Source organism: Emys orbicularis, chromosome 7 (genome assembly GCF_028017835.1).
Source record: "Emys orbicularis isolate rEmyOrb1 chromosome 7, rEmyOrb1.hap1, whole genome shotgun sequence".
Taxonomy (NCBI): Eukaryota; Metazoa; Chordata; order Testudines; family Emydidae; genus Emys; species Emys orbicularis.
Window position 1 is genome coordinate 81,908,615 of NC_088689.1, and position 23,905 is coordinate 81,932,519.

A 23,905-nucleotide genomic window follows, 5' to 3' on the forward strand; every position below is an offset into this window, starting at 1 on the left:
TCAGCATGGATTCACCAAGGGCAAGTCATGCCTGACTAACCTAATTGCCTTCTATGAGGAGATAACTGGGTCTGTGGATGAGGGGAAAGCAGTGGATGTGTTATTCCTTGACTTTAGCAAAGCTTTTGTTACAGTCTCCCACAGTATTCTTGCTGGCAAGTTAAAGAAGTATGGGCTGGATCAGGGCCGGCTCCAGGCACCAGCGTAGCAAGCAGGTGCTTGGGGCGGCCAATGAAGAGGAGGGCGGCACGTCCGGCCGTTCGGCGGCGGGGCCGTCACTCCCTCTGGAAGCGAAGGACCTGCCGCCGAATTGCCGCCGATCACAATTGCGGCATTTTTGTGTGTGTGTGTGTGTGTGTGTGTGCTTGGGGCGGCAAAAACGCTAGGGCCGGCCCTGGGCTGGATGAATGGACTATAAGATGGATAGAAAGCTGGCTAGATCGTCAGGCTCAACGGGTAGTGATCAATGGCTCCATGTCTAGTTGGCAGCCGGTACCAAGCAGAGTGCCCCAAGGGTCGGTCCTGGGGCCGGTTTTGTTCAATATCTTCATTAATGATCTAGAGGATGGTGTGGACTGCACCCTCAGCAAGTTTGCAGATGACACTAAACTGGGAGGAGTGATAGATACGCTGGAGGGTAGGGATAGGACACAGGGGGACCTAGACAAATTAGAGGATTGGGCCAAAAGAAATCTGATCAGGTTCAGCAAGGACAAGTGCAGAGTCCTGCACTTAGGACGGAAGAATCCCATGCACTGCTACAGACTAGGGACCAAATGGCTAGGCAGCAGTTCTGCAGAAAAGGACCTAGGGGTTACCGTGGACGAGAAGCTGGATATGAGTCAACAATGTGCCCTTGTTGCCAAGAAGGCTAATGGCATTTTGGGCTGTATAAATAGGAGCATTGCCAGCAGATCGAGGGACGTGATCATTCCCCTCTATTCGGCATTGGTGAGGGCTCATCTGGAGTACTGTGTCATTTTGGCTGAGGCCTACAAGAAGGATGTGAAAAAATTGGAGAGAGTCCAGCGGAGGGCAACAAAAATGATTAGGGGGCTGGAGCACATAACTTATGAGGAGAGGCTGAGGGAACTGGAATTATTTTAGTCTGCAGGAGAGAAGAATGAGGGGGGATTTGATAGCTGCTTCCAACTACCTGAAAGGGGGTTCCAAAGAGGATGGATCTAGACTGTTCTCAGTGGTACCAGATGACAGACCAAGGAGTAACGGTCTCAAGTTGCAGTGGGGGAGGTTTAGGTTGGATATTAGGAAAAACTTTTTCACTAGAAGAGTGGTGAAGCACTGGAATGGGTTACCTAGGGAGGTGGTGGAATCTCCTTCCTTAGAGGTTTTTAAGGTCAGGCTTGACAAAGCCCTGGCTGGGATGATTTAGTTGGGGATTGGTCCTGCTTTGAGCAGGGCGTTGAACTAAATGACCTCCTGAGGTCCCTTCCAACCCTGATATTCTATGATTCTATGATTCCCCTTTAAACGGGCTATCCCAGCATAAATTCATTATTGTTTTATTTGGGGGAGGGAAGGATGGATTCTTATGGCTGGACTGGGCAGTCCCGGTTGATCCCCTAGGAACAGTTGATCATCCTCTGGCAGATCCAGCCGTCTAGCCAGGAATAAAGGGCGCATCAGTGCAGGAATTTCCACCACCACCACAGGCTCCCTTCTCCCCGAGTTCCATATCTATGAGCCTGCTGAGGTCACAGGAGCCACTCCTTGATCCAGGCGGTCACCTGAGCTCCGTCTTCCCCTCATAGGCAGACTTAGGGCAGATCTGGGAGCCCACAGTGTTTCTGTCCCGCACTGCGACGCAGATGTCAGGATGATGGGCCCGCGCAATGCAGTCCGGACCCCTGATGGGCTCAGTCCACCCCGGCTTCTCACAGTTGACTCCCGTCCACCCGTGGTAGCAGCGGCAGCAGAACTGCCCCCATGCCCTCTGGCCCGGCTCGTCCAGGCCCACATAGTTGTTCAGCATGGGGTCCGCTCCCCACTGCTGCGGGCTGAGGTGCAGGAAGGCTCCCAGCTCGTCGGGGCGCTGCCTCACACACCGTCCATGCCCATGACACAGCTGGCGGCTGCACAGCTGGGCCGCTGACGTCACGTTCACCACGTAGGGCCCCAAGGTGTTGGTGATGTAACGGCGGAGGCTCCTGCAGCTCTCCTGGGGGGCGGAAAGCCACATTTACACCCAGTTCCGCTGCAGAGGCTGGCATGACCGGGGAGCAAATGCTGCCTCCCATCTGCCCCACCAACGACCCCAGCCCTGCCCTGGAGGGACCCCACCTCCAAATTGAGCTAGGTCTCAGGGGCCCATTGGCTCGTGGGCCTCCCTGCCGAGAAAGAGGAGCAGCCAGTGCCAGCCATGCAGGGCCCCAGGGAAGGGATCTGAGAACCCACACACTCATCTCACACCCCTAAGAGTGAGTCCCTCTTCCCAGACATCTCCTGCACAGCTGCTTGCATTACGACTAACACATAGGTGAGTAAATGCAGGCATCGGGCCACGTGGCTGGGCACCGTTCATGCCACGTGGACAAAGGGCAGGGCCGCCAGAAATGAACGTACAGACTATTGCAGCTCTTAGTATCTAGGTGACGACCCCCTGGGTCTGCTGAGGGCCTGACTGGGGCAAACTGGGGTACTTACAGCTGAACGGGAGTAGGAGTTGTCCCCCCACAGTGCCAGGCCGGTGGCACCGAGCGCCGCGCTCTCCCCGATCGTATGGACCAGGTCAGCCTGACCGAGGAAAGAAGGGAACGAGAAAGGGACATTTAGACAAGTAAAATTTGGGCACCAACTCTGGCACCAGTCGGTGGGGGCATGTTACCGTACAGGGCTGTTTTCTTTGCTGGTCTCATGGCACTGGCACCGCATCATCTGTGCATGTGTGAGAGGCAGTGCCCGTGGGATCGGTACCCGCCTGGTTCCGGACAGGTGCAGCGTGGTCCTGAGGGCGCCCACGAGGCGTGAACATAATGTTTATGTTGGCCTGCAGGTGATATTGGCATCCCCCATGACACTGCATGTGCCCCCAGTACAGCACAGCCCCATGGTACTGTCGGGGCAGCATATGAGCCCCTGGCCCCACCTGCACTGAGAAATGCCCCTCATTCAGCGGTCGGTGTCACTGATGTGCAATGAGCCCTAAGCAGAGATCAAAACAAGCCGGGGTTTGCACTGACTGAGGCCGTGTCTACACTACAAAGATAAATCGACCTATGTAAGGTCGACTTACAGCCACCACATCTATTACTGCGGTGGCTGATGTTCACACTGCCCTCCTTCTGTTGGTGGTGCGCATCCTCACCAGCAGCGCTTCCACTGACTGAAGAGGGGCAGTGTGGGGGACTGAGATCCAGGGAGTGGAAACTGTGTGGCTGAGGAGCCAAGAGCCGACTTTCTTGTCAATTTCACAGCTGCAGTAGAGGCCTGAAATTGACAGGATGGCCAACAGCAGATGTTACTACAGGAAATTCTGTGCCAAAAAAATTAAAAATTATGCACATAAAATTTTAAAATTTTGCTAATTGTATTTGTCAATAAATAAATGTGGCTCCAGCATGGGGGTGGGGAGCACAGGCAACTGGCTGCACTGAGGTGGGCGATCACCCTGAAGCCCCCACCTCCCCCTGTACAATGCCTGGCAGTGAGGCTGCACCTGACCCTGACACAATGCAAGGGCTGGGCCTGCCCCAGAAATGCTCCGTGGGCCCTGCCCCTCTGCGCCAGGTACACCAGGTGTGGGCAGGCTCAGTGCATCAGGATCCAAGTGTGGAGGGGCTTAGTGTGGGGGGATCCAGGTGTGGGGTGAGAGGGTTCTGTGTGGGGCAATCTGTGTGCAGGTGGCTCAGTGGGAGATCTGGATGCACAGTGGCTCATTGGAGGGTTCCGGGTGCAGGGGCAATGGGACTCTGCAGGGGATCCAGGTGAAGGTGGTTGCGGCTCAGTGGGGGGGTCTGGGTGAGGGGAGATGTGGCTCAGCGGGGGGGTCTGGGTGTGGATGGCTTAGTGGAGGGGGTCCGGGTGCTGGGGGAGTGGGGCTTGATGAGGTGGGGGTTCAGGTGCAGCTGGTTGGAGCTCAGTGGGGTGGGAGCCTGGGGGAGGGGCTTGTCGGAGGGGTCCAGGTGGAGGGGGGGGGGCTTGTCAGGATGAGGGTTCGATGGGCCTGCTTAACAGGGGAGCCCCAGCTGCTGCCGAGGGGATGCTGCATGCCGGGTTCCCGCTCGCTCCCCCCCCCCCAGCAATTCCTCTATCCCCTTTTCTTCTCCATTCCCGTCCCCTCACTCCCACATTCCCCTCCCCATGCCCTATTCCACACCCCTTTTCCTTCCCCACTGTCTCTTCTCCCCACCCCATCACTTTCCTCACTCCCCCTTACCCAGCCCCACTGCGGGCACTCACTGTTGCACAGAAAACAGGAAGGCTCCCAGCACACAGAAGGAGAGCCCGACTGGCAGTAGGACCCAGGAGGCGGCATACAGCTGCAGTCAGCAGAGCCCAGATGCAGCCTCCTTCAGCTGGGCAGCTCTGTACTTGCAGAAATGGGGGGGGGGGCAATGGCATGTAACCCCATGTACCCCCCATGCCTCGCCTTTTTGGGGGGGGGGGCAATAATATCCCAAAAACTACACCCATGATCACCCCCCCACACACACACACAATGTGTAGCTTCCCTTTGCTTCCCTGACATTTTCTGCAGGGAAGCACAGGAATTCTGGGGGGGGGCATTTTCTGTGGGAGCACAGTCACGCAGAATCCCCCCAGGAGTAATCAGATATAAGGAAGGCAGTGTCTACACAGACACTACCTTGTCCTAACTACACCGACATAAGCCTCTCATTGAAATAGTTTTATTATGTCAGCATAGCAGGGGAGTTACATCGGCAGGAGGAGTATTTCAGTGTGTACACCTACACTGTTTTGTCTGCAAAAGCTGACTTTCCTTGACAAAACTGTGTAGTGTAGACAAGGCCTGAGTCAACTGGGTGTATCCTGATTAAAACAGCCCTCATCCTTGCTAGCCCCGGCTGTCCTAGAGGTGCAGCTTCACCACCTAGTGGCCATCAGCGGCTGATCCAGGGCTATTCCCAACCACCAAGAAGGCTGGAGTCTACTGATGAGCAGGATACCAGGCACATGGATCTCCAGCTCTGGTTCTCTCCTTTGTGTCCCAATCCCTGGCTCTTACCTCGGACAGGTACCTGGCGGAGTGCCGATAGGAGACTCGGGAGTATGCTATCACCGGCAGGGGGTGCTCCAGGCCAAACCGTGCCACGCGGAAGGCCTCTTGCAGGCGGTGGTGAACGTAGCTCTGGCGCTTGGCCGGCGGAAGCTTGGGTGGGAGGTAGATGCTCGGGTAGAGGGCGGTGGAGGCCTCCCAGAGCCACATGAGCCGATTGTTCCGCAGCACCTCCATGGCATGGCACTCCCCCGTGTAATTCCCCCCCTTCGTCCAGTTATCGTTGAAACAGTCAGGGAACCTGTAGAAGCCCCACAAACCCCAGGGCCTCAGCTCTTTCCCCAGCGCCAGCGTCCTCTCCATGAGCTCCTGGGCTGCTCCCTCGAACTCTAACTCGGCCAAATAGACTCGCTTCTTGGCACGCATCTCTGGGAACCTCTCCCGGACCCACTGCTCAGAGGCCTCCTTGTACACTGCCTTGGGGCCCCAGTTCCGTCTCCACAGCGGCCTCCACTCCTCCCAGTCGACCACGGCCAGCCCGTGGAAGTCTGGCTGCAGGAGCTGGGTGATCGCCGCCGCAGCCCTCTCTAGGTGCTGCTTGAGGCGGACTTTCTGGGGGATCCCCCCATTGTGGTGCTTGCCCTCCAGGGAGATGTAGGGGTAGAGTCCAAACTTGTTCTTGTAGAAGATGGTCATGTTCTGGCCCTGGAATGCATTGCCTTGGTTCTCCACGATGGCGTAGTCCTCGAGAGGCAGGGCAACCCCAAAGCGCTGGTGGCACCGGGCTGTGGGCATGTTCCACACCACCACAAACGGCTCGTGCTGGAGAAGGGGGCCGGCGGATGCACTCTCCCAACTGCGCCCTCTCAAGGGCAGGATGGCTCCGAGGCAGAACAGGACCCAGGGCCAGACAGTTAGGCCCAGAGTCATGGTAGACGTTCTGCAACTATGTCCGGTCCAGACCCCCTCCTGCTTCCTTCCTGAATGAACACCCTACAAGGGGAGAGCAAATCAGAGGCGGGGTGAGACCAGGGAGCCATGCCTGATCTAACACTAAGGGGAACAGCTTGTCCACGGCTTCCTCTCTCAGCCCCACATCCTCTCCCTTGAGCTCCAACCATGGCAATGGGAGCAACCAACACAACCTGTGCCCCAGGACAGACTGTGGCAGGTCACCCTGGAATCCTGGGGAAAGGCCCCAGCCCATATCACCCACGTCAGGCTAAGGAGGACCTGATGCCAGCTGAGAACTGGTCTTTTCTTGCTACATCCTGAGATTGCCCAAGGTCGGCTTGTGGTTGAGCCCATTGGGGCACCAAAGGGCTACTGGAGAGGATAGCTGTGCAAATTATGCCCCAGGATTGAGAAGCATAAAACCCCATGGCTTAGTTTGCTGTGGGTCCCTCCTCGTCCTTTGTTTTCCCTTCCAAATTACAGGTGTAATGGGTGTTGAAACCTATAGGTGGTGTTTCTCTGATTGCATTAGTGCATCCCAGCCAGCCCTCAGCCTGGGCTTTGTCTGCCCCCATGATGTTGTCTCCACTGTTTCCTGCCCCTTGGACTGGACCTCACCTCTGACCCGGCCTTCCCACCAGATCACACTTGGACCAGGGACTCGCTCTCCACAGGGAAAGAGCCAGAACTCCCAGTTGACACCAGCAAGCAGCATCACCCCCGGATCGGTGCCCCGGGAAAGGAGCCCCTGCTTGGCCCGTCTGGGTGCAGCTCCCAGGCTGGGATGCGTGAGAGGATCTAAGGCTCCTAATTCCCAATGGAAGCTGGGAACCTTTGTGGATCTGGGCCTTAGGTTCTTTGGGGCAGGGAGTGTCTCTTATTATGCATGACGGGCAGAGCTGTCCCTAGGGTACGGCGAATCGGGGTGACCGCTCCGGACCCTGTGCTTTGGGGGCCCCACGGGCTGACACAATTGGCCAGCATGGCTGGTCTCGGAAGTGACGGGTCAGTCCCGGAAGTGACAAATTCATCACTTCCGCCCCGGGCCCCGCAACCCCTAGGGACGGCCCTGATGACGGGGTCCTGATCTTGGAAAACCTCCTACAATGAAACAGCCACATTCTCGTCTCCCGCCGTCGCTCTGATCTGCGGTCAGGGCCTCAATAGCACGTGGCTAAGGGCAACGCTAGGTTCTCTCTGCTGGTGCCCCTCCACACCAGGGTACACAGATGGTCCTGAGTGGGCACCAAGAAGCTCGGGCTGGGGGAACCACCTAGGGGGAGATTTGCAGGCAGGGGTGCAAGTAGGGCAGTACCCTCCAGTACGCAGTATCAGCAAGAGATTTTTAGTGGGTACGGGGTATCAGAAAGACTTGGGGCTAGCTCCCGACTCCGGAGGGCGGGGTGGGGCTGCGCTCTGCTCCTTAAAGGAGCAGAACGGGGCTAGGGAGAACATTCATTCTTTAAATGGCTTTAATAGCACAATACATATGCTAACAAATGTAAACAAAGGCTTTGTTTAAGTTTTTTAGCATATATATTGTGCTGTTACATTGGTCAGGGGTCCTTAGGGGGGGTGGGGGGGATGGACAGAAGGTGTTTAAACAGTGTTTTTGATTCTGTTTCTCCCCATTGGTCTGAATTATCCATGACATTCATACTGCATCACATCAAGTCCAAATCATTAGAGGAATGCCTCTGCTTGCACCAACCAGAGGATGTTTGGATTCTGATGTCAGCCCAGTTCTGCAGCCTTATGGGAATCAGGTGTTGTCCCCAGTGTACACAGAATTCTTCTTTGCAGCCAAACTAGTCTAACATGCATTTTGTTAACTGGAACTGGAGCAGCAAAACAGAAAACAAATGCCTCATTTTCCAGCTTTGTAGGTGAGAGAACTATAAGTGAAGATTATAATGCCGAACACTGATGGCCATAAACCAGCTGCCTCAGGAATCTGCCAAGAACTTTGCTGAAAATATGTTCCTCATCTTAGCAACGGAGCTACAACTTATCAGACATCTGCCCACCTTTATTCGAATGAAGCTCCTTCTGATCTGACAGCTCAGGCATTGTCAGTTTCATCCAGAACAATTTACAAATTTGGAACCTAATCCTGTAAACTCTTAATCATTTGATCAGTCCCATTGAAGACAATGGGACTATTTGCATGACTATGGACCACTTTTGTGGACTAGTAAGAGTTTCAGAAGTCTGTTCCTATAAAAACAACGAGGAGTCCTTGTGGCACCTTAGAGACTAACGAATTTATTGTGGGTTCTAGCCCACGAAAGCTTATGCCCAAATAAATCTGTTAGTCTCTAAGGTGCCACAAGGACTCCTTGTTGTTTTACTGATACAGACTAACATGGCTACCACTCTGAAACCTGTTCCTATAAAGGAAGTTGAATGCCCCATTGAAATGCAATGTTTGGGAACAATACCATAAAGCAGTTAAGGATACAGTTCTACTTAAAATTTGTCTTTTAATAAGTCAGACCTATGCTGAAATGGCTCCTCACCAAACTCCCATATTCCATATAAACAGACTGAATACTATATATGTGGGGGGAAAGTGAGTAGTTAAGCATGTTGATGTTTGTATATACAAAGGGGAGTGTCAGAGGGGACAGGGAGAGCGTGGGGTCCCCGGGCTGGGGGCAGGGCAGGGAGGAGTCACATGGAGGGTCACGTGGGGAGGTCACATCCCCCCCCCTTGTGTCCCTCCCATGAGTGCTGTACCGGGAAGAAATGATTTCTACTTGCACCACTGTTTGCAGGGGGGCAGTTAGGCACCACTGGGAGTTGGGCGCATAATGCTCAGGCTGCCTGTAAGCCGCAGCACCAGTGGGGAGCATAAAATATCACGTTGCTGCTCATGCACAAGCCATGCCACTGCACCCCTCCCCACTGGCTCAGATGCACCCTCCCTGCGGTCACTCCAATGGCCAGCGAGGCGCATGCAAGGTGGGGGAAGGGGCCCAGAACAGTTCTGACTCTCCCCACTTAACACCTGATCCAACCGTTGGACCAGGCCCGGCTGCATGCGGCCAGGGCAGCCAATGCCAGCTCGCCACTCCCCAGCTGCGACAGAGATATCTTCGGAGAGAGAAGATTAGGAACCAGATCGGTCTCGGGTGCCGCGTGACAGCCCAGAGCCACGCTCTAATCCCCCCAGAATGCACTGCCTGGGCTCTCACTGCCTCCTGGCACCCCGGAGACAGGCTCTAATCCCCCCCCAATCTGCTGCTCAGAGCTCAGTTACAACTGACCTTGTTGCTTGAATGTCATCTACCTTTTCCCCCATCTATTTTCACAGCCCTGGTAATTCTAGGTCTGTGTTTTCCCAGCACAAACACTCCAACACTTATCTATACACTGCACTTGCACCAGCAGCCCAGCCCTCCTGGGAGACCCTGCAATAACAAACCCAAGTGCAACACTCAGCACTTGCAAGCAACCCTACGATAACAAACCTATGTGTGTATAGCCCAGCACTTGCAAGCAACGCTACAATAACAAACCCACATGTGTATAGCCCAGCACTTCCAAGCAACCCTACAATAACAAACTCACGTGCAACATCCAGCCCTTGAGAAACTCTATAACACCCTAGTGTGTGAATTCCAGTGCTAACAAATGACCCTGCAATAGCAAACCAATGTGTGCAGCCCCTGTGCCCCCAACAACCCTACAGTACCAGCGTGCATGTAACTAGCTCCGCTTGAGCCCTTAGCGGGGTTTGATCGATGGCACTAGAAGCACAAGCACTATTTGAGCTAAAGAAATACCTCTTAGCAGGCAGCTGTAGTAGACTTTTAGCCTCTTACATGAACCACTAGAGGGAGACAGAGACACACTCTCCCCAGTGTGGGTTACATGTGCTCTTGAGCAACTCTGCAATGACCAGTCCCTGAATATAAAGCACATCATCAGAAGCAAGCTCCCCACAGAGCAGGACACTCCACCTCACACCTGCCAGAACAACAGATGCAAAACCTGCAGCCATATCTCCACTGCTACAATGATCAACACCCCCCCTCCCCCAGCACACCTTTCAAGATCCACAGGTCCTACACATGCCAATCACAACATGTGCTGTACCCCATCCAGTGCACTAAATGCCCCAATAGCAACTATGTTGGTGAAACTAGGCAATCCCCATGCTCTGGAATGAACCCTCACAGGAAAATGATAAAAGACAAAAGCACCCTATCACCCATGGCCGAACACGTCTCACAAGGCGATCACTCTTTGTCCTTTGACCACTCAGTCCTCAGCCCCAAAGGAAACCTGCAGAACACTTACAAGAGATGAGCCTGGGAGCTTAAATTCATAACTTTGCTAGACACTGAAAATCCCGGACGGAACAGAGACAGACAATAGATTTATGGCTTATCACAACAATCTATAACCCACTAACAACCCCTCTCAGCTCCTTTCCTCCTCTAACTGCAAGGGTGCTAATGGGCCACCCCACCTTGAGTGGTCCCTTGAAACGTGTGTTAAATACTTATGCTAAACAATTGTTCAAATCTGGGATTTATTTGTGGCACTTTGAGGAAGAGCTCTGTATAGCTCCAAAGTTTCTCTCTTTCACCAACAGAAGTTGGGCCAATAAAAAATATTACCTCACCCGCCTCTAATATCTCCTGTCTAATGTCTCTCTAATATCCCCTAGAGTCAGAGAGCACATGGGCATGTGATGGGGAGGGGGCATTTTTGCTAAGGAAGCTTCCGAAAGGAGCTCAGCAACATTTTTAGATGGGGGGATAGAACGGGTGCCTGACAGCTTCAGCAGAGATGCTGTGCTAGCCGAAACATTGCCAGGTCAGTACAACTGGCCCCACGGAGCTCACAGTGTGCAGTGTTCCAGGGATGCACAGACAGCTGTTCCGTACTCGGAGCTCTTCAGGGGGCTGGGGTATTGACAGGCCAGCATTCAGGGTGGCTGACGTCCCACCTGGACTCATTCTCATTTCCCCCACCCCAGCTGAGGGTCCTTTCCCAGCAAGCTCCACAGCAAATGAAGATCCCGGCAGCAGGGAGTACGGTGTGAATGATCACATGACTAACAATGACTACATAGAACCAGCTGATGGCTCTTGAGGATGATGGGGTAGGGCGGGATGCAGCAGATTGATCTCAGCCACTCTCTTCCCCAGTTCTCCCGGTGTTGTCACTGGGGTTCAGAAGAGCTACAGCCACGGCAAACCCCATTGCCACCTTGCATGTCAACCGTGCTTCCCCACTAGAGCTGCTCCCCTCCCAGGTGCAGGGGGACAAGTGTGCAGGAGGCTCCTGGGGGTTCCCCTCATCACACATGGGTCTCTGCAGAGAGTGCTGCCTCCTACAAAGGAGCCTTGATCCTGGTGACTCCAATCTACTGGACAGGAGTGGATCCAGTGGGCCCACAACAGAGGTAGGGGTTACCACCACAGAAGTGGCTGCATTTCACCAGTGGGGGAAGTGACTCCTGTATAGTAACCATAGGCCAAGGAGGCCAGGTTTGATTTTTCTTGAGAAAAAATAGGGGTGGTTCCGATGCTGGTTCCATTTTATCCAAAGCCCCGATCTCCAGATAACAGCCAGCGTGGGCCCATCTCCCTTGTGAATACTTAGAGCCACATTCTACTTTCAGATCCATACAGCGCATCTCCACTTACAAGAACCCAGTTAAACTCATAAGAACGGCTATAGTGGGTCAGACCAATGGTCCATCTAGCCCAGTATCCTGTCTTTGGCAGTGTCCATGCCAGGTGCTTCAGAGGGCACAAACAGAACAGGGCAATTAACGAGTGAGCCATCCACTGTCGTCCAATCCCAGTATCTGCGGGTTTAGAGACAGCTGGAACATGGCATTGTGTCCCTGGCCATCTCAGTTAACAGCCACTTATGGACCTTGCCTCCATGAACAGATCTAATTTTTTTCTGTGTATAGAGCAGGGGTTGGCAACCTTTGGGAAGTGGTGTGCCAAGTCTTCATTAATTTAAGGTTTTGTGTGCCAGTAAAAGGTTCCGCGTGCCAGCCTGGCTGCACAAGCAGCAGACGGAACCTCAGACCGGCAGCGGGCTGAGCGGCTCAGCCCGCTGCCGGTCTGGGGTTCCGTCCGCCGGCTCCTGCCAGCCAGGGTCCCAGCCTCTGGTCCCGCTCAGCCCACTGCCGGCCCAGGTTCCGTCCATCCAGGCTGACAGCGGGCTGAGCGGGGCTGGCAGCCAGGACCCCGGCTGGCAAGGGGCTGGCGGCCGGGACCCCAGACTCGCAGCGGGCTGAGCGGCTCATCCCGCTGCCGGTCTGGGGTTCCATCCACTGGCCCCTGCCAGCCAGGGTCCCAGCCGCCGGCCCCGCTCAGCTCGCTGCCGGCCCAGGTTCCATCCATCCAGGCCGGCAGCAGGCTGAATGGGTCTGGTGGCTGGGACCCTGGCTGGCAAGGGGCCGGCGGCCGGGACCCCAGACCGGCAGCAGGCTAAGCGGCTCATCCCGCTGCTGGTCTGGGGTTCCGTAATCCAGGCCGGCAGAGGGCTGAACGGGGACGGCGGTCGGGACCCCAGCTGGCAGCAGCATGCCACTAAAAATCAGCCCGCGTGCCGCAGGTTGCCGACCCCTGGTATAGAGCAATCCCTCACTAAGCCCACCCCCCTACACACACACAAAACCAGCTGCTTCTCCCCACCTCTCAGCACAGTTAAGAGCAGACAGAGCTGTGGCAAGAATTCACATTACCAAGACTTCCCTCTAGTTACGAAACAAGTTGCCAAATGGTTCCCAGCATAACACAAAGCAGCCTTGTGGGTCAGAACCCACCACGATTGCCCCAACAGACAAACCAAAGGCCTTTTGGAGAGGCACTCGCCTGGTTTGCTGGAAGTTGCATTTATTCCCTTCCTTGCAAGATACGCTTTTGCAATGGGGTTTCCCAGCCATTAGCCTGGGGAAATTCACATCTTAGTGGAGCCTGCTATGAGTCAATTGTCCCATTGTGCTATCTAGCACATGCCCAGTACAGGATCGTTTGCAATTAACCCCTAGAACAACTGACCAAGGGTCCTGGGCCTTCTCCATCACGAACAATTCTTAAATCCAGATTGGTTCTAGGAATTATCATGGGGCAGTTCTCTGGCCTGTGTCATGCAGGAGGTCAGCAGATGATCACAAGGGACCACCCTGGCCTTGAAATCCATAAGTCACATCACACAGTTTGCGTGACATAGGGGAGTTGGCGAATGGGTCTGGAACTAACCCTTACTGCTCTCCCACCTGTATATATAGGACTTTAGCTCCACCCCTAATTCAATTAACCTGGTCCCTGGGAGGGCCTTATTTTAAAATGACCCATTCTCCAGTTTGGGTTCCCCCCTCCAAAGAGAGAGAGTCAGACTAGAAGCTGGCAACCAAAGAGACGAGGGAAGAAGTGACAGAAAAGCGATGGGTCAGAGGACACCCCCTCCAGCCAGCCTGTCCTCTCTTGAACAAGAAGGGTGGCACCTCCTTGATGCCAGCTGGATGCCCTTCTGACACCCACCCACCATCCCTCTACATAGAGTGCCCCAAGAACTTCTTCCGGTCCGTCCGGTGCCTAGTTATAAATGCCTCCCAAAGGATCTATTTGCAGCAAGACAGTGGCCACCGCTGTCTTCTCCCCGTGTACCTCACACATTGCAGATATTCTTGTCTGTCCTGTATGGGCGCCTGCATGTGACTGTCGCCCTGGGGGTCTGGCTGTGAGACTGATGGCCTGGCAGTGTGCCAGGCCCTCCCTGTGTCTCAGCTGGAATGTGCCTGTTATTAGCTGCAGTAGCTCAGGGTGATGGTTGATCCCAGCCCGGGGAGCAGGTTGTGGGGGGCCCTGGGAGAGAGGCACCTTCCCCTCTGCGCTTGCCATAAACTCCTGCAGCGTAGCCTAGTGGGTCAAGCACTGAAGTGGGTTCTATTCCTAGCTTGGCCGGCTGGGTGACCTTGGGCAAGTCATTGTGCTATCTGTGCCTCAGTTTCCTCATCTGTGAAAGGGGGCTAATGATCCTGACCTCCTCTATAAAGCACTTTGGGCTAGATTCACAATAGGACTTTAGACACAACTGCTACTTTAGACACCTGAATCAGGGATTCACAAAACCACTGCCCCTACCCCCAATCTCTGTAGGTGCCCAAACTTGTTCGGCACCTAAAACTTTCAGGGTAAAAGTTCCCTGGGCACATCTGTTTCTGCCTCTGAGCATGCACACTGCAGCCCCAGGCCACACATCTGGGCACCTACACCCCAAAGAGCGATCCACAAACCACAGGTCTCGCAGGCGGTGAGATCAGCGCCCTGCTGCTTAGCCAGCCATGCCAGTCTCCTGCCCTCGCTGAATCCTTGCCTGCTGGAACTGGGCACATGACCAGCCAGGCTTGGCACAGGTGTAACCCACCAGAGCTTCGTCATCAATGCACAAGGACCAGCCCCACGCAGATTTGTTAGCAGGGCTCTTAGCTGATCGGCCTTGGACACACAAGGAGCAGGCCTGGGGAGTCCTTTTGCTACCATGCTTTCAGCTCCAAGCCCCATGTCCCATATCTGGGCCTCAAAGGCCTTCCCCTCTGGCAATGGGAATAGAGTAGGAGGCCACTTGCTGATTTCCCCACCCCGGCAGCTTGGGGGGCCCCCCATCATAAGGCCGGCCCTGCTGCTGCTAGAGATTTCTCCAGCTGCTTCCCCAATGATCCAAGGAGGCAGCTCTCGTGAGTATCTCTACATCATAGATTTGCAGAGTCTCTCTGTAGAAATCCCCTTCTGGCTGGACCAGGAGAGATACAGGCTCTCTGATTTACCCAGGTGAACATGGCAGATGGCCCAAAAGAGAATGCCTGGGATTTGGACTCCCACCCCACCACCCACGGGAGTTTGTGGTAGCCCAATCAAAACTAAAACAACCAAGCAGTGGGTAAGGTGGAGGGGGAGAGTTCTCCCCACCCCCAACTTTTAATCAGCATCTCATTGGCACACTGTGCGAGAGTCAAATGTCCTTCTTCATCCAGAAGATGGGGAGCCCTCTGAGGTCACGGTACGGTGTCTCCAGGAGGGTGTGACCATAGGGATCCTTCCCTGGTGGACTGGAGGCGATGGGACCAGGAGAACCTGGTTGGCCTGGCAGAGGGAGGAGGCGTGGTGGAGGACCAGGGGGAGGGGGCAGAAAGTGTGCAGAGCTTACATGGGCAGCTGGTGCAGGTAAAGGGGGTGGTGGAGGCAGCTCAGCAGCAGCAGTCCTGGAATGGAAAGGGGAAGCATGGGGTGGTGAAGGTGGCAAGGGGAGTGGAGGGGGAATGGCAGATTGTGAGGAGTTTAAAGAGCGGGTCGGTGGAGACAGAGATGGTGGCAATGGTGGCGGAGGTGGTGGTGGGCACACAGTGGTGGAGCAGTGGGCAGGGAGCGTGGAGGACGGTAGTGGAGGCAGGTTGGCTCCTGAAGTTCTGCTGTTAAGATGGGAGGTGATGGGGCTGGGCTTTTCCACTCCCCAAGCAGGTGCTCTAGCATGAGGAGGGGGGCTGGAGAACATCTGCAGGAACTCCATGGGGACCAGGGAGCTCATGAACCCCATGCTCTGCACCGGCTCAGATGCGGTGTAGCCCAGGTGGGCATAGAAGTGCTGCTTGTCATGTGTAGTCAGATGCAGGTGCCTGAAGCCACGGGACTTGGCGTAGCACTCGGTGGCTTCCATCAGCTTCCGGCCATACCCCTGGCCCCGCAGCACCCTGGAAACCACTACTGTTTCCACAAACAAGCTCTGGGGCTGGCTGACTACGCGGGACAACCTGGCGTGCCCAAGGAGCTGGGTCTTCGCCATCTTCCCTTCCTCGGCAGCCTCTGTGGCCCTCTGGGTTTTAATCAGCACCAGGCACAGGGGGAAGTTGTCCGTGGACTTCTGGAGTGAGTACATGCGAGAGGTCTTGCTTTTCTTCCACTCTTCGTTGATGAGCTCGGAGCAGACCTCCACCAGATCCGGCCTCTGGTGAAGGGGAACTGCTGTGAGCAGCTCCGAAACTGAGCCCATTCTTCCCACAGACGGGAGACCAAGCGGGCAAAGCTTTGCAAGTCACAGAGAGCTAGCACCGCTCCCCAAAGCCACGATACACCTGGGCGGGTGCACACAGCCAGACGCAACCTTGCTGCTGGAATTCCAACGATCACTGCAACGGGCCATTCCCACTGGCCTTGGGCAGATTTGCGGCAGGGTAGGGAGACACCAGGCCCCCGGGGCGGGGGGGGAAGAAACTCCCCCAGGCGAATCCAACCAGGCGCACACCCAGTCTTGCAAGGGTTCAGTAAGTGCTATGGGTCGTCTTGCACCAACAGCTGATGGAAACAAAGCAATCGGCAGAGCTGTCACCATCTCACTCCATCTGGCACCTGGAGAGTTTATTCCTTTTAATTTTTTCCATTTCTGGATGAGCATTTGAAAATCCACCCACAAAACTAGCCCTATAAATACCACATCTATTAGAGGAAGGGATAATAAATGGGGCAGGAATGTCCCGGAGGAATACTGGCTGGGTCACAGAGCTGCCAGAGCCGAGCTGCGCTGGTCCCCTTCCCTGTCCCAGCAAAGGGGTATGGGCCAAAGAGTGCTGGGCTCCGACTGGTCACACCTGGCAGATGGCCCCTGGGGGCCAGGGACACAGAGTGTAAATCCGAGCATGCTCTAGCTTACATCCAGGGGTGGGTGACAGCTGGTCCAAGAGTACATGGAGGGCAAAGGTGGCCTAAAGCCATCTCAGGCCAGGCGCCCTGCTCCTGCATAGACAAAGAGGAGTGGGGACTCCGCAGTCTGCACAGTAGATCAGTCTCTGGGGCCGGTCGAGGTCCTCACTGCTGAGACCAATGGGGCTGATCAGTGCCAACTGCGATGCCAGGTTCTGTGATCAGGACACCCGTCCGAGAAGGACAAGGCTGAGAACCACCAACTCATTGCACGCATGCCCTTGCTGCCCACTTGAGAGAAGGCCTCGGCCCAACCATCAGGACAAAGAGGGAGAGGGCTGTGTTAGGCTGGGCTGGGCGAAGTGGGAAGGGGCCATGCCACAATCACAGTCCGTTCCAGATGGGCACCGTCTGTACCAGGCCGAGGAGGTCCCTGCCCCATCTCAGCTTTGGCTTGTGCCGAGCTTTAAACCCAGGAGACACATGCACGCGCTGAGGCTTGGTGACTACTTTAATGGAGGCTGCCTGTGCCCCCCAGGAGATGGCAGCAAGTCATGGCATATGGGGTACCCCTCCTGTGTGCCAGCTCATCTCAGAGGCTGCTGTCGGGCAGCTGGATCAGACCCTCACAAACCACCCGTGCACCCAAGCTAGGGGAGACAGAGCACAGTAAAGGCTGCACCTTGCCAGTGGACAGTTTAGGTAGAGCGTCCCTGCCTCCCACAGTCACCCCACCCACTGGCACTGAGCCAGCAGGTCACAGCCCAGCAGATAGGCCTGGGGATGCAGTGAAATCCTCACCCTGCCCCCGCTCCCCCGACTTCCGCTCTGGCTGGGTCATGAACCTTGTGAAATTGCAACATGCACAGTCACCACCACGACTTCCTCTGAGCCATCCACTCGCTGGATTTAGAGGCGCCTTGAAAAGACCCCAGCCTCTCCCAGCAGGGGGCGCTGTAGGGATGGGGCAGGAACGCTGGCTGGTGAGGGGGGGGTCCTAGCTACTCCAGCCCCAGCCTCTCTCAGCAGGGGGCGCTGTGGGGAGCAGGGCAGGGGGTGCTGGCTGATGAGGGAGGATCCCAGCTACTCCAGCCCAGCCTCTCCCATTATCAGAGCACGGGTCTGCAGGTTGCTCAGGCCAGCACCTTTCATCAGCACTAAAGTCACTTAAAAAGACCCTGAGAGACAGAGCAAACACTTGCTGTCCTCTGTCCAGGGCTTACAGGGACCAGCCCACCCTGGCACTGCGCCCTGGCACCACTCTGGAGACGCTGACCTCACGCCCATCAACGGGGCCTGAATTTCCTGGCACTGGCGGGTGCCTTTCCCCGAGGCTAGTTCCCCTTGCTAGGAGCCGGCGGGCTCTGGGAAGCCACAGGCAGTTTGCAAGAGGAACCACCAGCTAAGCAGTTTTCTCAATACAGTCCGATAGCAATGACTGTGCTTCCCCGCCAGGGTCTGGAGACAGAGAAGGGTCTGGCCTCGGCAGGCGGACGGGCTCCCAGCCCTGCTGCAGCTCGACCCTGAGACACGCTAACATCTCCTGACCTGGGACAGCCCAGATCTGACTGTCCTGTACCCCATAGTACCTGCACAATCCACCCTGGTGCAGCCAACCCCAGCTCAGATCCCCCCACCCTGAGCCACAGCCTCATCTCCGGGGCTTCGTCCAGTCTCGTATTAAAAGGCCCAAACGAGGGGGCGCCCTGTTCTGGGGAGGAACAATCACAGCCTCGGACATCTCTGCAAACGGGCCCCATTCTCCAGCCTGCCTTTGCCATTGCTCCATTTCAACCTCGTAGTGAGAATCAAAATACCCATTCAGGCCCAGGGGAATGGCATTAAAGCCAATGGCATCCCCCTTTATGCCAGGCCCCCTCTCGGGCCTGCCCGGAGCAAAGCCAGCCTCCCAATCCCCTCTGCAGGCTCGGTATCATCACCCCCACTGGGGAAACTGAGGCATGAGGCATGTCCAGAGCCAGTAGTGGAGTTGGGAAGAGATTCCAGGAATTCCTGGCTCCCAAGCACTATGGAGACCGAGTCAGCTCTGTTAGCCGGGGAGCATGTTTTTGCTGGGTGTCCACTCACCCTGCCCAGCATCAATGCCCGTCGAGCTCCTGTGCTCTGCGTCTCCTCCCTGCCTGGGGATCGGCTCAGAGCCTCTGCTCTGACTAAGGCCCCAGAGACGCTGTCCAGCCTCTTTCACAAGCACCTCACAGGAAGCTGCACGTTCCCCAGCCAACCACAGACACTGACACCCAGTTCTGCTTCCCACATGAATGACGTGTCTGTTTAAACACAGGATGAGCCCTTGACCCACGGACCTGAAATGGAAATTGGTGTGGGGCAGCCCCTCCCCAGCGCTGGCACACAGCCCCGAAAAGCTCTGCTCGCTGGGGGCTCCTAAAAACCAGGTAGGGCACGGCAGGATTTCAGTTCAAAGGTGGCCGAGTTGGTGGGTTCTCAGCCTGATCTCCCCATGGAGCCATCGTGTGGGCACAAACCAGCCCCTTACGGGCAACTTCAGCACAAAGGCCAAGGAGGAGGATGGCGATAGAGACGGAGTTCCCTCCACAGCTGTCAGTGAGGGGAACATCCAGGGGGGCACAGTGAGGAGACAGCTTGCCCTGGCGCTGGCTGAGCTAGACCTGGTCTCTGGGGTTTCAGCCTGGCACCTTCAAATAAAAACAAGACCCCAGCACAAAGGCCCGGGGCATACAAAGGGTTAATCCAGGGAGTATTCACTATGGTACCCGGCGCACTCCCATAACAGCTATGCCGATACACAAGCCCCTGGGGGATCAAGCTTCAGGGCAGCAGAGTAGGGAGGAAGGAGGACCAATCTCCAGATAGGCCTGCCTGTCTAGTGAACCTACCCAGCCAGGGTCCTAGCAGGCACCCACAGGGCACAGTCAGGGGGAAGCTCACCCTGCCAGGGTCCCAGCGGGCACCCACAGGGGGTGTGTTTACATGGCTCAGAGCACAGAAGTGGGCTGCATCTGTGCAGCCTGGGGAAGTGTGGACATATGCCTGGGCAAACGGATAAACCCCTGCAGTGTACCTGGTGAGAAGGGGGCCCAGCTGCACCCTGAAAACATTCCCTGGCACTGGAACAGAAATTAGAGGCAGACGAGGGGGTTGCCCCCAGGGTCAGACAGAGCCGTGGGGCTCCCACCCACATTCCTGGGGGGGAGTGGGTCAGCCACCAGGGCTCCACCTTGCTCCCCTAGGGGTGGGGAGACCCCTCTGCAGCAAGTACAGCTCCACTTCCAGGGCATCGTACCTGCCATTCAGCTCTCCTGCTCCGGAGGTTCGTCCTAATTCTCCCTCTTGGGACCAGATCCCTCCCTGCACCTGGCCCAAGAGGCGGCAGCCTCCCCTACTCAGGGTAAGAGGGAGGTAGGGGGACCCCAGAGCAGCCCCAAGAGTGGCCCAACATTGTGCCTCTACCTCAATGAGCCCTATGGGGTTTGCAGGGGTGCAGAATCACCAGGGTGCAGATCCGGCCCCACCTCCTCCCATCCCCATCTGCTCCCTTTCTCTACCCCTTCCCCCCAGGATGGCCCCTGGGCCCAGAGCTGCTGCAGAGGTGGTGTAAAGGCCAGGGCTATTCCCCAGGGGCTGACACCTGCCTGGCACAGCCCCTTGGCATCAGCCTTGCTGGCACAAAGGGCACCTGATTCCCCATTGCTCTGTGCAGCCATTTAAGCCAGGGCAAAGTGTGGGTGAAACTCCCTCATGGTGACTGAGTGGCACTCAGCACCCTCTGTGCACTGGCATAAATAACCACCCGGGGCATAACGGAGAACCAGGCTCCAGAGCACGACTGGCGCAGCCCAAGGCGTTCACACCCTTCGGGTGCTCCCACCACTGTGTCCCTCTTGTGGCTTCCACAGACATGGGCTGGCCAAGCTTCCTGCCTTTACCACCAGGGACGGCTCAGGTGCAGGGCAGGGCCCTACCCACTGGCGCTGTTGGCAAAGCACTAGCAAGAGCTGTGGGTAAATATGGGGTTTCCCTCCCCAGTGCGGACAGGGGTTCTTTTGTCTGAGATCCAATGTGTCACTAGACCCACCGTCTAGACGGTGCAGGGACACAGAAACGCCCCTGATCACGCCTGTGGGTTTAGTCCCCAGCTGCCAGGCCGGGTCACAGCCCGAGAGGGACGCTGTGGGGCAGGGGCAGTGCCAGGGGGCCCCCAAATTGCCAGGCCGGGTCACAGCCCGAGAGGGGCGCTGTGGGGCAGGGCCAAGGGGCCCCCCAAATTGCCAGGCCGGGTCACAGCCCAAGTAGGACGCTATGGGGCAAGGGTTCCTCCCCCGCTGCCAGGCAGGGTAAAACCCCGAGCGGGATGCTATGGGGCAGGGGCAGGAGCGCCCCCCCGCTCAGAGCCCGAGCGGGGCTCCCCCCCCCGCAGCCAGGTCGGGTCACAGCCCGAGCGGGGCTCCCCCCCGCAGCCAGGTCGGGTCACAGCTCGAGCAGGGCGCTATGGGGCAGGGTCCCGTTTCCCCGCCGTTCCACCCCCTCGCAGGGCCCCGGTACTGACATGGCGGCACCGTGAGCTGTGGCTCGCGCGTCCCGTCCCGTCCTGTCCCGCTGCTCTCCCCCGGCGGCAGACACAGCGCCGCCTGCTGGCCGGAGGCTGCCGATCGCTGAACCCGCTCCTCGGCTGTGTGAACCGGGCAGTTCCCCGCGTTCGGTCAGGCCCGGCCCATTGACACCCAGCCCGGCCCAGCCCCGCTCATAGACACCCGGCACGACCCATTGACGCCCGGCCCAGTCGATTGATACCCAGCCCGGCCCATTGACATCTGGCACATTGACACCCAGCCCATTGACACATGGCCTGGCCCAGCCCATTGACACGGGGCCCAGCCCATTGATACCCGGCCTGGCCCATTGACTCCCGGCAGATTGGATAAAAATCAATGATTTTTTTTAAATCAAAAACATCGGATTTTTTTTACTTACATCGGATTTTTTTTTATAAAATGCCTTTTAAGGAAAAAACCTATCTAAAATAGTTCTAATTAAGATACATTATAGCTCAAAAATATCTCATCATGGAATAGGGATTATAAATTCTAATTCTATAGTATGAGACAATATATTCATGTAATGTTTAAAACAAGTTTTGTAAATGAGTTCCAATAGTTCATGGATTAGGGACCCGATTTTATGGGATTCCAGGGGCTTCTGTATAGATTATTTAGGTTAATCTTTCTATCTACCAAATGGGACTCAGTGCTCAGTCTAGAACAGAGGTGGGCAAACTACAGCCTGCGGGACCCTCCTGCCCGGCCCCTGAGCTCCTGGCCGGGGAGGCTAGCCCCTGGCCCCTCCCCCACTATTCCCCCTCCCCCACAGCCTCAGCTCACTGCGCTGCTGGTGCAATGCTCTGGGCGGCGGGGCGGTGAGCTCCGGGGGCAGCGCAGCTGCAGAGCCCGGACTGACCCGGTGCTCTGTGCTGCGCAGTGCGTGGCTGGCTCCAGCTGGGCGGCGCGGCTGCAGCGCCACCAGCCACCGGTGCTCCAAGCAGCGCGGTAGGGGGGCAGGGAGTGGGTTAGATAGAGGGCAGGGGAGTTTGGGGTGGTGGTCAGGGGGCGGGGGTGTGGATGGGGGCGGGGCGGTCAGAGGGCGGGGAACGGGTTGAATGGGGGCAGGGGTCCCAGGTGGGGCAGTCAGGAAGGAGGAGGGGTTGGATGGGGCAGCGGGGGGCAGTCAGGGGCAGGGGTTCCAGGGGCGGTCAGGGAGCAGGGGTGGTTGGATGGGGCAGGGGTTCCAGGGGGGCAGTCAGGAATGAGAGGAGGTGTTGGATGGAGTGGCGGGGGGCAGTCAGGGGTGGGGGTTCCGGGGGGGGGTCAGGGGACAGGGACCAGGGGAGGTGGATGGGGCAGGGGTCTCAGGGGGGCAGTCAGGAATGAGAGGAGGGGTAGGATGAAGTGCCGGGGGGCAGTCAGGGGCGGGGGTTCCTGGGGTAGTCAGGAAGGAGAGAAGGGGTTGGATGGGGCGGCACAGGGCAGTCAGGGGTGGGGGTTCTGGGGGGTGTCAAGGGACAGGGAGCAGGGGGGGTGGATGGGGCAGGGGTCCCAGGGGCGCCGTCAGGGAACAGGGTGGTTTGGATGGGCCAGGAGTCTGGGGGGGCCGTCAGGGGGCCAGAAGCGGGGTGGGTGGGTGGATAGGGGGTGGGGGCTGGCCCACGCTGGCCCACGTCCCCCTCCCCTAATTGTCCCGCCATACAATTTCCAAAACCCTCAGGCCAAAAAGTTTGCCCGCCCCTGATCTAGAAGATACCATCAGAGATGCTTAGTTTTGCAGTTCTCAAACTGTGGATTTGTGTCTCCAGAGATAACATGCTTGTTAATAGCAAAAATGTTTTAAAATAAGTAAATAAATAATATTTAGAGGTGAGAAATAACAGACCTCAACCCTATTGTCCCTCTGCAAATTTGTGTACACAGAGTCAATCCCTTACCTCTCTCTAAAAGTGCAAAGTTTCAAAAAGTTCAATGAATAGAAGATTGTTGGGGTCAGAATAGAGCTTGACAGGGAGAAGAAGTCTGGAGATAAATGTGAGAAGGGAGGGACAGGCAGTAGAAACTAAAGTGAAACTAAGCAGCATATTCCAGAAGTCTTGAGGTCTTTCTGAGTGTAGCTTTCATTGATTTGAGATCTACCATACCATTCTCTCACTATGTAAGGGGGACTGTTGTCCCCTTACTAACATTCAGTGGGGGTGTTTTGGTTGCTAACTCCCAGTGCTAAAAGAAAGGGGAAGGGTCGCTGGGAAATCAGGGTCCTGAGACTGACAGTCCCCAGGGGCAATGGAGAGAGGCCAATGCTCTAGGTCAGCCTGATTGACAGGGCGGGCAGGCTAATCAGGGAGTCAGGACGCCAGGGTGGGGTCCGGTCCTCCATGTAAGCTGGAATTGCCTGGGTCAGACAGAGTGGGGCTGAGCTAAGGAGAAAGCAGAGGCCCAAGCTGAGCTGGGGAGCAGAGCCGCGCCAGCCAGAGGGGCCAGAAAAGCAGCCCAGGAAGCAGGTCAGAGCTGGGAGCAGAGTCACAGAAGCAGCCCACAGA

At 56.4% G+C, this 23,905-nt stretch overlaps 1 protein-coding gene across 1 annotated transcript; it reads right to left on the reverse strand.

Annotated features, from left to right (window-relative positions):
- Window positions 1-1,588: 1,588 nt before the first annotated feature.
- On the reverse strand, window positions 1,589-21,684 carry LOC135881559 (hyaluronidase-3-like). Its single transcript, XM_065408222.1, is given in 5 exon segments — window positions 1,589-2,179; window positions 2,665-2,754; window positions 5,207-6,190; window positions 21,371-21,420; window positions 21,423-21,684. Coding segments are annotated over 5 exon segments (1,821 nt in total). The 3' UTR covers window positions 1,589-1,744.
- Between the last annotated feature and the right edge of the window lie 2,221 nt (window positions 21,685-23,905).